Below are 14022 nucleotides of genomic sequence, written 5' to 3'. Positions count from 1 at the left end.
CGTTAAAGCTGAGGGGACATTAGAGTGATGGATGTGATGTCTAATTGGACTGGCTATTTAGTTGCCTTTAGAAATATTGCAAAGGACTTTAATAGTGAAATGCAAAGACATTATTTAGCATCTGATTTGATGTCGGGCTAGATGATGTACAAAGAAATTTAATCAGACATTTCAAAGGAAAGAGCTACTCTCTGCTCTTGCCTTCTGGCAAAATTAGTTTCCATAATCCTAATAAAGTAAAATGTGGCAGCAACAATCTCTAACTACAACCTCATTTCCCATGATCAGAGGTATTCTTGAAGTTTCTCTCTGTGCTAATATGTCAAAGCATACTAAAGAAGTTACAGCCAATGCAGAAATATGAATAATAGATCTTAAAGATATACACTAAGCAAATGAGTGTTTATAGTACATGTTCTGATTTTTAATGGGTCTAAGAAATTTGAGAAGGCGATCAAATGGTAAATTACTTCAAAAACCATATTGAGGATAGAGTTTCAGATGCTGCTGGTGACACAAACATTTGAATTTCTACAAAGGTCTTAGAAGACTTAACTTTTTTTCTAGAGGTCCAGGACAACCAATTGCCCTGCATGGACGTGGGACTTGTAGGTACCACAGGAGTCTGGGAGCTGGACTTCAAAGTTTGATGTTGAGGCGGATGTAATAAGGGGCATGTAATGGCAGCCCTTGACAAAAATTTTTATACAGGTGGTTGACATGCTCAGTAAATACAGCCTGGCATCAGTTCCCCCACCCGACCTTCTAATCAACAAATCAGTCAATCAATCAGTGTCTGTCATGAGCTAACACTGAGTTAGATTCTAGAGATACTGAGATGCCTTGAAGGGGTCAGAAATGCAAACAAATCATTCAACACAGTGTGATAAATCCACGAAGATATGTGGCCAACAGAGGCAGAGAGAAGGTGGACTCCTCTTTAGGTAGACCATATGGGAGGGGAGTATTTAAGAAATAAATCACCTGTAATCACAACACTTTGGGAGGCTGAGGCAGGCGGATCATGAGATCAAGAGATGGAGACCATCCTGGCCAACACGGTGAAACCCCATCTCTACTAAAAATACAAAAATTAGGTGGCTGTCGTGGTGTGCGTCTGTAGTCCCAGCTACTTGGGAGGCTGAGGCAGGAGAATCGCTTGAACCCAGGAGGCGGAGGTTGCAGTGAGCCGAGATCGTGCTACTGCACTCCAGCCTGGCGACAGAGCGAGACTCCTCTTAAAAAAAAAAAAAGAATTCACAAAGGGAAACCTTCCTGAATTGGGTCTTGAATAATGAGTAGGAGTTCCAACTGCTTTCTCAAAGTAGGGTCACTGGACCACATGCATCAGAATCACTCCCAGAGCTCATGAAAAATGTCCTTGGGCTTCAACCCAGACCTACAGATTAAGAATTTCTGGGGAAGGAGCTTTATAAATTTCAGGGCCACCATCCCAGGGCCTAAGGTAGGTCAAGGCATTGCTGGTAGTAACTCTTTTACCTTTCTTCACTGTTGTCCATTGCTCTCTCCTTGACTTTCAAAGCACACTTCGATTCCACACCTAATGATTAACTTGCAGGGATAGTGTAAATATTTTTAAAAACTTCTTATTTAAATATTAAATATTACATGGCCAGCAGCCTGTTGTTGTGGCCATGTACCTTCATATGATACTCTTGTTACCTGGTGTGTACACTAATAACTGGGAGTCCCCATTTGCTCACGTATCAGGGTGTACTGCATTGGACCAGGGTCCTGGGGGCCCCCTCCATGCTAAATACTGACACTGTAGTTACTCGTCTTAGGACAGTCCTAAGGCTGAAAGGAGGCAAGGTTAGGAGGTTGGAGGAGCTCCTGGGAGTCTCAGAAAATCCCCTATTTACCAGCCAGTATGGAGATATTTCCATGTTTTAATAACTAAGACAGTACCAGCATACCAGCTGAATATTTCCACCACGTCCACAATCAAACAAAGGACGAGACAAGAACCCGAACAGTTCCGCTTGGTGTTCATGTTCTTCATATATTGAGGGCTTAAGCATATCTTAGGAGTAAAAGCACAGACTGATCGAGGGTGTTGGAGGGTATGTACTAGCTGTGTACTTAACATTTTTAATGAACTTATTTTTAATTGACAAATAACAAGTGTATATTCATGGGGCACAGTGTGAAGTTTTGATCTACGTATACGTTGTAGAGAAGGTCAACCAAGCTGATGAACCCATCCACCACCTCACCAACTTAACACTGTTTTGCGGCAAGGATGTTAAAGATCTATTCTTTTAGCAATTTTGAAATATGCACAATATGTTATCAACAACCACGGTCACCAAGCCATGCAAGAGTTCACTAAAACTTATCCCTCCACTCTGAGACTTTGTACCCTTTAATCAACAGCTCCTCTTCCCGCCTTCCTCCCCCACCCCACCCTTCAGCCTCTAAATTTTGATTTGTAAGAACTGTGCTAAATACAATTACTTTTATTTTCTTTCAAGTTGATAGTCACCTTTATCGTAGCCTGATTACAGCACTTGTATTAATCCTAACTGTATTCTTTGCATTAATCCTGACTGCATCATTTGCATTTTGGGGCCCATCAGAATACATTCCTAATTCTCTAGAGCTTGGTTTGCCTTGGTTTTCATCCTCTCTTTGGGCCTTAATGTTGCTCTTCTCTGAGACCTGAGTTTGGGCAATCCGTCGACCCCAGAGATCAGTGGAAAGTTCCAGGCACATGAAACCTAGTCATGCATGCTCTTCCCTGAGCCCCAGCAGGAGTCCTGGGTCTCCTGAGCAGCGCATGGATGCTCCACACAGTGCTGGGTCTCCACCGACTGCTGCCAGCGAGGCCAGCGGCATGCGGACCCTGCTGAGTGCTGTCTCGACTCCCTCCCCCCTCCTCACTGGCTTCCCTCTGAGCTTACCCAAGTATGAGATTAGCTCTTCAGATGCCTTGTGGATGGAGGCAAGATGTAAATAGACACATGAGGCTGGGACACATATTTTGTAAAATGCTTCTTCACACCAATTCATGACTTATATTAACTAGGTCAACACATCTGAAATTCTAACGTGTATGGGAACCACCTGGCCATTGGTTAAAGAGCAGATTTGGATTGGGTGGGTGGTGGGGAGGGGCTGAGGTTCTCCATTGCTAGCAGGTTCCCAGGAGATGCCATCGCTGCGGGTTCACCAGCTCACTTTGAATAGACTGGACCAGGCGACTAAATGTTGGGGACAGTCATACCGATTAGTTTTTTACCTACGCAGTTTATATTACAGACAAATGCGTTCATTCGGAAACATTTTTTAAAGAGCTTTGTCGTATCTCTTTGCTTTTCAGAGGTAGCTTTTTAAAAGTCACTCAGCTTTGCAGCGTGTGTGTTTCCTGTGTAGGGGAAGATGCAGAAACGCAAACCATTAGGAGGTTAAGCAGTTTGCTCAGTGAGTCTCTAAGCGCAGATCTCTAAATATTCCTGCAGTCCAGGGACCACACCTCGCCTCACACTAGGTAGCACCAAGCCCCTCTGAGCCTCAGCTGGCGTGTCCCACTGCAGGGAGCCAACGGGGCTGGGGGAGGCTGAACTGAACTTAGGCTCTGAGTGGGAGACAGGAGATGAAGTGATAAAAAATGAACTTAAAATAAAAATTAAAAAGCATACCGAGAACCCCATGTGAAATGAAGGCTCTTAAAACTGTCTGCGGCGGGAAGAAATCAAAGAGTTTTATTGGGTGATGAAGAAACACTGTAAACTTCAAGCGAAAACATTCCAAGGTTTGGACTTGTGTTATGAAAGGGAAATTTTACAAAGTAAGACTCATTTTAATGAAACGAACATGAGGAGCTGTGATTCCATTTGAAGCTGGTTGACACACACATGCACTCACGCTCTCAATTTCTTAGTAGCCTCACTGCACAGTTTTTGAAATGCTCAGGTGCTATTCCGGTGACGGAATCCCAAGAAGGCAAAGCATCCCTTGATGTATAGTTTTTAGATATACTTTTACGCAAAGTGCTATAAATACTTCTGTGCCCTGAAAGGCGATATTTCTCCACCTCAGCCTGAGTCCTCCTCTCTTCTGCTTGCCTCCATTTTAATGGAGGAATTAAATCACTTTCAATTACTAAATTCTAGCCAAGAAGCAAGGCAGAAAGCTTTCAGGCAGAGGACCAGAGACATGGCTGGGAATGCTGGATTTTTTATTTGTTGCCCTCCCAGGATGCCCCGTAGATCATTTTTGGAGGGAGGTTTTATGGTTCTCAGGGCCGGTTACCTTGGCCTCATTTCCACACATGTATCTCTGGGTGGAGGATAAGGAGGAGGCAGTGATTTGCTAGATAGTCCATCCTGGATAGGATCAAAGACTTGCTTGTCGGGGGGAGGAAGAGAGATTCCAGTGTTGTTACAATTGCTCCAAACTGTGACCAGAGGGAGCCTGGCTGGTCAGAAGGCCTCAGAACAAAGGCCAGAGTGACCGGAGGCGACAGAGGAAGTGGGTCCCCACCCTTTTAGTACTTTACAATCCCTGGGGTGTGGGTGGATTAAAAAACACCGGTGTTCTGGCCCCACACAAGACCCAGTTTATCAGAATCTTTAGGGGAGGACCCACGCATTCACAGTGTCCAACGTCCCCAGATGGTTGAGAGCCACATACTAGAACTTAGAAGGGTTTGGATAACAAAAGCAGGTGGGGTGGTGGGGCGGCAGGGTGAGCAACGGGAGTTTGAGAGGGAAAGAAAGAGCGGCCTCAAGTCAGAGGGCTCAGCGTTTTCTCTGTGGGGAGGACAGGTAAGGTGGCAGTGGGAAGAAAATAACAATATCAGACTCATTATAAGGTGTCAGCACATCCAACAGGTATAAGATGGGGGAAAATAAAATCTGTGTTATCGAACTACTCACTGTGGCCTCGTAGGTAGGTGAAGGTTCTTCATTTGCTCATTTTAAGTGGTTTTTTAAAAAATTGATGGAAGAATGGAGAAGAGCAAATATTTGTAGTATTATGTAGCTGGGACCCACAGCCTGGACCCCGATCGTGGCTGGTAGATGTTAGGGGTTGGCCACCCCATCTTACAGCTCTCTCCTCTGCCACCAGGCTCAAGCGTTGATCTTTTCAAACCTCCTCCGCTCCAAACATATCACCCTTTCTATAACAAGGGAGCATATCAGGATAAGAAAACTTGGAAGTATATTTATAAAAAGTTTTGATGTCAGTAAGGAATAGCCTAAAGGAGTAAATTTGACCATCCTGGGCTCCACACGATCTTTTCTTGTTAGCAGAGGCTGTTAAATGTGGTAGCAGCCGGGCACGATGGCTCACAACTGTAATCCCAGCACTTTGGGAGGCTGAGGCGGGTGGATCACGAGGTCAAGAGTTCAAGACCAGCCTGGCCAAGATGGTGAAACCCCGTCTCTACTAAAAATACAAAAAAAACATTAGTCAGGTGTGGTGGTGGGCGCCTGTAATCCCAGCTACTCGGGAGGCTGAGGCAGAGAATTGCTTGAACTCGGGAGATGGAGCTTGCAGTGAGCCAAGATTGCGCCACTGCACTCCAACCTGGGCGACAGAGCGAGACTCCATATGAAAAAAAAAACAGAAACAAAAAAAGTGGTGGCATGCTTTCTCTTATGCTACAGCTCGATATAGAGCATAATAAAATAAAGTCAAATTCTCCGTGCATCTTCGTGTGACGGATGATCCAGCTAGCCTTTCCTAAGTCCATACCTTAACTTCAGGCCCTTGCTTGGTCTGTGTCCTTGGAAGGTCCCATTGACTTGGCTTCCGAGGGAAGCGCTGTGCACATAATCGTGGGCGCGTCGAAAGGCTTTGGTTTTCCTGGCGGGGTTATTTTCTCAGGTGATTGATTCTACCTGATGTCATCAGCAGCCTGGGGAGGATCCACTTGCTGAGTTCTGAGCACAAGTGAACACTTTCCCTTTCTGGGTTTGGTCAGTCAGATTCTGTCCTGCCTTGTGCCATGCCAGTCCCCACAGACCATGACACAGGCTGTGCTTTGTGAGAATTCCTTTTATTACCCAGGACTTGAGGGTTTTCTCGCTTCATGCATGGAGAGTTTGAGTGTGTGCTGAGGTTGAAGGGGAATAGATTTACTTTACAAACAATCTCTAAAAGTATCTTCTATGCTCAAGCAAGAAAATGTTTTCATATTTCTTCTGAAAATTCATCTCTTTGTATTCTTCTAGGATTTATTCATTTTTCTCTCCCCCATTAGAAACCTAATCAGAGTTTAATAAAGTCATTATAAATTGTTATAATTTTGTTTAGGTATTTCTAGAACTTAGGTTAAGATGGCCAAAAATTGTTCATCTTGGCATCTCCATGAGCAGTAATATGAAAAACTGCTACTCAGGGTGCACGACCTAGTATCCTCTGCTAGCAAGAAAAGACTGTGTGGAGCCCAGGACGGTCAGATTTATTCCAATAGGCTATTCTTTTTGACACTGAACTTTCAAAATTTAAATACACTTTCAAGTTTATCCTGATAACCCCCTTGTCGTAGAAAGGCCAGGTGGGTGATATATTCAGAGCTGAGGAGGTTTGAAAAGATCAATGCTTGAGCCTGGCAGTAGAGGACAGAGCTGTAGGACAGGGTGGCCAACCTCTAACATCTACCTGCCACCATCAGAGTCCAGGCTGTGGGTCACAGCTACAAATTATTACAAATATTTGCTCTCCTCCATTCTTCTATCTGGCCTGTCTGCAACAGTTTTAAAAATAACCAGGAATGCCCTATATATTATGTTATGAACATAATTTTCTGCAGCAACTGTAATCCCAAAATGTATGGCCATTGATATGGTTAGCCATCAGCTATGTAAATTCAGGGCTGTGGATATGAGCCACCGTGGCAGGGATGCATCTGAGATGGCACCTAGGGCAGCCTGGCTTTTCAGGGGTGCAGCCTGATGACAGAGTGTTCTCACAATGAAAGTGCCATTCCAGAAAGCACTGTTTTCTTCATCACGCATTGCTTCACCAAGCACTTTAGAACCTTACCCTCTGTTCGGTGCTGGGGAAACAAAGGAGAAGAGAAGGGTCTATATGCCAGTGGGCAGACAGGCATATTGAGAACACTGCAGTAACACGGAAAATGATGGTGGTATTGTTGAGGTCCTCCTCTGGAGGACCTTTATGATCTTTTAAGGTCAAATCTGTTTTATTAGTTGATTTTTATTGAATGAAAATGAAAGAAGGATTAGGCAATGTTGTTCAATTGAATTAATTTCCCTTTCAGTTATTCCGCCAGTTTCAGGAAAAGTAGGGTTTTGATGTAGTACTGGGACAGGTCTGTACCGTAGAGCGAGAACGCACTCATGCCCAGGTAGCCGGCACACACCTGTGTACCAATGCCACCCTCCTGTTCAAATCTAGATCCTATGGCAGTAAATGTAATGGTTAACGGAGAAAAGAGGATAAACTGCTTACTTAAAATTGCTTAAATAATCAAAACTGTCATGCAAGCGATGAATACTGAACTCTTAAAAGCAGTACTTTGCAAAAGGAGAAAAAGAGTTTGCAAGAATTGAGCTGATAGTTCTAATTATGTTCTTGCCCTCAAACCTACTAATTAGAATGGTCCTTCTCCAAAACGCATTTCAGAAAATCAGAGTATGAAGCATGGTGTTATCTAGAATTATCTCCAAATTATTTTGATTTTGCACTGCCATTAGTAAAAAATTTTAAAGCACACCCCAATATAGTTATTTATAAATTATGTACATTGATAACCACTACATGCACTTTATTTTATTTTTGAGATGGAGTCTTTCTCTGTTGCCAAGGCTGCAGTGCAGTGGCGTAATCCTGACTCATGGCAACCTCTGCCTCCAGGGTTCAAGTGATTCTCCTGCCTCAGCCTCCTGATAACTGGGACTACAGGTGTGCACCACCAAGCCCAGCTAATTTTTGTGTTTTTGGTAGAGATGGGATTTCACTATGTTGGCCAGGCTGGTCTCGAACTCCTGACCTTGTGATCTGCCCGTCTCGGCCTCCCAAAGTGTTGAGATTACAGGCATGAGCCACCGCGCCTGGCTGCGCTTTTATTTTTATAAATAACATTTAATATGTCAGAGATACTTTTATATGTGTCCAATTGTATCAACATATTTTTAAAAACATATGTAAAATTAAAATGTTAAAAGAATGGTGTCTTAGCTTGGGCTGCTATAGCAAATTATTCTGGACTGGGTGGTTTAAACAACAAACATTTATTTCTCACAGTTCTGGGGGCTGAGAAGTCCCAAATCAGGCTGCTGGCAGATCCAGGGCCTGGCGAGGGCCTGTTACTAGTGTGTGGTGGCCTTCTCCTCAAAAACAGTGAGCAGACTTTCATGCTGGTTCTTATAAGGGCACTAATCCCATTCATGAGGACTCTCCAATCATGACCTAGTCACTTCCGAAGGCCCTACCTTTTAATAGCATCACCATGAGGGTTAGGATTTTAATATATGAATTTGTGTGTGTATATTGGGCGGGGGATACATTCAATCCATAAGAAATGGAATAAATTGAAATGAGTTCTAGCATGTCCTTGACACCCTCCAAAGGACTACTATGGACACTCCCTGGGTACGTATGCCCCACTTACGAGACCAGTCTAGGAAGCCAGAGTGGAGAGAGATGAGCTGTGTTTTGAATACTTGGGCAACTGGACCACCTAGGCTTTCTTCCCTGCGTCATTCTACATCCACAGATAAATTATTATAAAAGGAATTGGTAAATAGTTCCAAAGGAATCCATATGCAAATACAGAAATATTTTTAAGTGAATTTGCATGAAAGAGGTCCTTAGGTTCATCCCAGCCATCGATGTGAATTCAGCAGAGGAACATAGTCACTGACATGGTTTTCATCCCATTAACTGGGGATGGTCAGGATTGGGTCAGAAACTTCATGCTTAAGAGCACTGGTCCTGTGCTGTTTAATTGGTAGAAGACATACTTCATTTTTGTACAACAAATAAGATGTATCTACACACTTGAACTTTCTATTTTAGCAGCTTCTAGGCATAACTTAGAAATACAAAGTAAAAACGTTTCGTATTTTTGGTTGCCGTCCTGGAAAGAAAAGGAGAAATACAGCTTCCGTCCTGGAAAGAACAGGAGAAATACAACTTCTGTTTGTTGGAAACGCTTCAGTTCAAAGTTCCTCTAGATGTCAGTATTACATAGGGAAATGAAAACATAACAGCCTTTGGCAGTGAATAAAGGCCTTCTTACATTATTTAAATAGAAAAACATATGTGATATATAATTACTAAACAAAAAAGCAGCCTCACTTGGAAGCTGGCTGCTTATATTCCTCAATACTGACAGCTTCTCCTGTTGGTCAAGTCTGACTCCGAACCCAAAGAATATTGGCCCAGCATGTGGACTTTTCCACCTGATACTCAGGTGGCTTCAGAGGCAAATGTGGATCTATCAGTGCTCCACGGAGTCTTACAGCCAGCTGCTCAATTTTATATACTTTGATGGGCTGAAATTGACTGATACATACCAGTTTTCATTATTAAATCCACGTATGCTTATATCATTGTGTTCATGCCACACAGAATAAACCCAGAAGCACAATGTCTATTGATACACCAGAGTTTTCATTTCAAAAGGGAAGAATAAAGGGACAGTTATAAAACATCTTAAACACAATTTGTTAAACTGTCTTATTCAACTAATTTGGATATATGCTTTCAAAATTGGACTTAAATTCTCTGTCTTCTTTTCTTTTTTTGCTTCTCTTCCATGTTAATTGTAATCTTTTGACAAATATTTATCTCTTCACTCTGCTAATTTGTTTTTGATTTATGACCTTCTCTCTTAATCATTTTTCTTTTCTCTTGTGGTGCCAACTATGTAGTAGATCTCAATAAATATGAATCATGTAACTTGGCTATAGTCTTTCTATCTTTTTTTTTTTCCCCCAGAAAGCCAGTATAGTGTGGTAGTTAGGTCCACAGGCTGAAGTAGACAGCTGGGTTAGAATCCTAGCTCTACCATTTCTAAACTTTATAACCTTTGGAAATTACCTAACTTCATTTATACAATAGGGCTAATAGTATCTATCTTAAAGGGCTGTTAGGAGGAGCAACCAGGTAAACAAAGTGCTTAAAAGAGTAACTGGTGCATAGTGTGTGTGCACAATACATGGTAGCCATCACCACTACCACCATCATTACCATGATCACCACCATCACCACTACAACCACTATCACCACTACCACTACCACCATCGCCATCACTACCACCACCAGCACTACCACTACCGCCACCATCATGGCCACCACCATCATTACCACTACCGCCATGACTACCACCACAACCACCACTACTACCACCACCACCACTACCACCATCACCACCACCACCACTACCACCATCATGATCACCACCATCATGACCACTACCATCATCATTACCACTACCGCCATGACTACCACCACAACCACCACTACTACCACCACCACCACTACCACCATCACCACCACCACCACTACCACCATCATGATCACCACCATCATGACCACTACCATCATCATCATCATCACCATCATCACTAGGTACTGGTCTCTGAAGTAATCGCCAGGAAGTCAAAGATGAACCAGTCTTTTTGCCCACTAGAAGTCCACAATCTCATGGGAAATTGACCGGAAAAAAGGCTTAAAAGTGTTATAAGGAATACCAGGGTTAGGGCTATGTGCTGAGTTTTGTGCAAGCACAGAGGAGGGAGCAGTCGGCTTTGCTTGAAGCAGCAGCAGCCCATTTTCCCTGCAGAGGGAAAAGTAGGCAAGTGCCATCTCTGGACTTTCACTTAAAGAGAAACTTTAAGAGAAAGAGAGACTCTGAAGCTCTCACTTCCAGCCTTGGCTTTCCACAGGTTTACTAAACATGCCTTCATGTTGTAAGTTCACCATCTGAAAAACGGAAATACTCTGAATCCATGGAGCTGCCCCCTGAATTGTTTAAAAGCACATTTGTGGCCGGACGTGGGGGCTCACACCTGTAATCCCAGCACTTTGGGAGGCCGAGGCAGGCGGATCACCTGAGGTCAGGAGTTCAAGATCAGCCTGGCAAACGTGGCAAAACCCCGTCTCTACTGAAAATACAAAAAATTAGCTGGGCATGGTGGTGCATGCCTGTAGTCCCAGCTACTCAGGAGGCTGAGGTAGGAGAATCGCCTGAACCTGGGAGGTGGAGGTTGCAGTGAGCCGAGATCGCGCCACTGCACTCCAGCCTGGGCGACAAGAGTGAAATTCCATCTAAAAAAAAAAAAAAAGGAAGAAAGAAAGCAAGCACATTTGCAATTTGTCTTGATATCTGTGCTCTGAACTTCCATGGTGTTTCATGCTTGCAAATCAGCCGAAGGCAAATTATGTTGTGTTTCAAAGGGGAAATAAATACTTTTTTTGGACATCCACACAAGGTCATTAATTTATAATGCATAACTTTAGGAGTTGTGATAATTTGGGTGGATTGGGTTAATGTTTCCCTTTTATATGGGGTACATTAGCTAACAGTTTGCTCAACTAATTCAGAGACTCCAGGACTGTGAGAAGAATGTTTATCCTCTTAGGAAAAAGGCCATCTGTTCTAAGCACTGTAAAGGTTCCATTTATAAAGCTGACTTTCATCTCCTACTCTCTGGTTTACAGAGCCCATTCACATGTATCCTCTCATTTCTATTTGATTTATATGTAAACCATATCAAGACAATTTAAACAGAAGTCAAGGGTGATGTACACATTATTATATCCTTTCATCTATTCATGAAGATGGGCTTTTTCCCATAATGACAGTTTTACAGAATTTCTTTGAAAACAGTGAGTTCATTTCAGATACTGTAGTCTATATGGCTTTCATTAATTCAGACAGTTCTGCCCTCTACATTACTATTAATTTTACTGTTTTTTTTTCTATGTTTGAATCGTATAATATAGTAGTTTTCACTCTGGGGTAATGGGTGATTTTGCTCCCCATTTATGGATCTCTGGAGACGTTTTTGGTCATCACAACTGGGAGGGAGGGTGCTACTGGCATCTGGTGGATAGAGGCCAGCGATGCTGCTATCCTGTAATGCTCATGACATTCCCCACCACACAGAATCATCCAGCGCAAGTGTCAGGAGTGCTGAGGTTGAAAAGCCCAGATGTGATATGTAACTTCAGTTACTCAATTGTGCCTCCACAGGCGAAGGAGGTGTGGTCAAACGCCGACCTGACGGAAAGGATGCCTGTCAAAAGCAAAAGGACATCAGCCCTTGCAGGTAACATCTTTAGAAAACTAGATAGTTATGAATAAAGAAAGTCCTGTTATAAAAGTCCTGTTGTTATTCAGAGGAAGTTGCACATTCATAAAGCCCTGTGTAGGAAGAAGTGATGTTTGTATTTAAAAAAAAAAAATACCCCCCCCCTCTTTTTTTTGGCTTGTCTTTGGGTCTTACTACTTACAAACAAGAAAATCTTTTGGAACCCAATTGGTCATATTTCCTTCCACTTTGCTTTTAAAAGCTTGTATCTGCTGATAAAAAGAAACCTGGATAAAGATGCCAGTATAGAAAGCCAAAATTATACTGATCACCTACATTCTCCATTAAAATATTTTGTGTCCTATGGTGGCTTCTAGAGAGATCTACCCAGAAGAATCAGCTCTCCTCTGAGAAAGAAAAGGTTAATAAACTCAACAAGAAAAATGCTGAGAAGACCAATGCCTCTCTAGTTCATAGAAGTTTTGCCATATTTCATACAAAAAGACAAGACAAAGTAGAAGATTTTGCTCCAAGAAATTCTATAGATCCAAGAGAATATAGATGGAACAGACATTTCAAGCACAGAGAGCCTGAATAGACAGGCAAGTGATAGTGCTGTGAATGAAAAACAAGCCACTGTGGATAAAAACGGACACCCAGTGTTCGAAGAAGAGAAAACGGGTTTAATTATAAGGAAGATGCTAGCGGAAGAGAAGCTGAGAAGAAAAGAGAACTGGCAACTGTACATGAGACAGTGCTGGACCAATGTCCACATAAAAATCAATACATATATCAGACTAATGGTGACCAATTTCCTGAAAGGTCGGGTTACAGCATTGCATATCCACAGCAATGCATTCTGTAGATCTATGTGCCGTTGCAGTTTAAGGCCTTATTAAAAGGATAAATGAAGAGAGTTTTGAAGCTATGATTTATAATTCAGTTTTCCAGCTTACATGAATTTTTCATGGCCACATTTTCTTACCATTATTTTTTCTTCTTGCCTGTGATATTTTCAGGCATTTTATTATTTTCTGTTTTCTACCAACTGGTAGATGATGATTAATAGTGCCCACAGGAATCAGTATTTTTTAAAGATCAAGTAAAACATTTTTGTTTTTAGCAATACAGAACATATCCTTCCTAAGGACAAGAATTAAATAATGACTAGATTTATCTGTAATTTAAAAACCTAAATCTGAGAAAGCTTACCTACTCCATTATAAATAATAATTTTCCCAAATATAGTGAGGATGAAATATAGTGAGGATGAAGTAAGATGTAGATTATTGAATGACTTTCTTTCTCAACTACACAGTTTCACATGTAGATTAAGGTAATATTGTAGCCAATTAAAATGAACTAAAAGTTATGAGTAATCACATATCACAGTATCTATTTGGAACCAAAAGTATCAAAACACTTGTGTGGTCTTTTTTAGGGATTTAAAACATAATTCTTACTTCATTTTTTAATAATGTCTCTGAAACCTCATCTTGGAGAAATTTAATTTTCCAAGAATTAAGCGTAAATACTAATGATTGCTAAGAAAGAAACTTCATCACTGCCAGATGCGTTCAGTAAGGTCGAGAGCTGCTGAGAAATGGAAGTTAGGTCAATTCTTCCACTGGTAATTGTTGAGTCTTACTGCCCTTAAGATTCAGAGAGATTGGCTGGGCGTGGTGGCTCACACCTGTAATCCCAGCACTTTGGGAGGCCGAGACGGGCGGATCACGAGGTCAGGAGATCGAGACCATGCTGGCTA

General features: G+C 42.2%; 1 protein-coding gene across 1 annotated transcript in view; it reads left to right on the top strand.

Annotated features, from left to right (window-relative positions):
- Positions 1 to 14022, top strand: part of MYLK4 (myosin light chain kinase family, member 4) — an 85049-nt gene that overhangs the window by 46893 nt on the left and 24134 nt on the right. Inside the window, exon 2 of the mRNA XM_011984537.1 lies at positions 12200 to 12275. Coding sequence (XP_011839927.1) covers positions 12200 to 12275 — 76 coding nt within the window. The remainder of the gene's footprint in view (positions 1 to 12199; positions 12276 to 14022) is intronic.

This window comes from Mandrillus leucophaeus, unplaced genomic scaffold (genome assembly GCF_000951045.1).
Source record: "Mandrillus leucophaeus isolate KB7577 unplaced genomic scaffold, Mleu.le_1.0 Scaffold27, whole genome shotgun sequence".
Taxonomy (NCBI): Eukaryota; Metazoa; Chordata; class Mammalia; order Primates; family Cercopithecidae; genus Mandrillus; species Mandrillus leucophaeus.
This window is presented reverse-complemented; position numbering and strand designations above follow the sequence as displayed.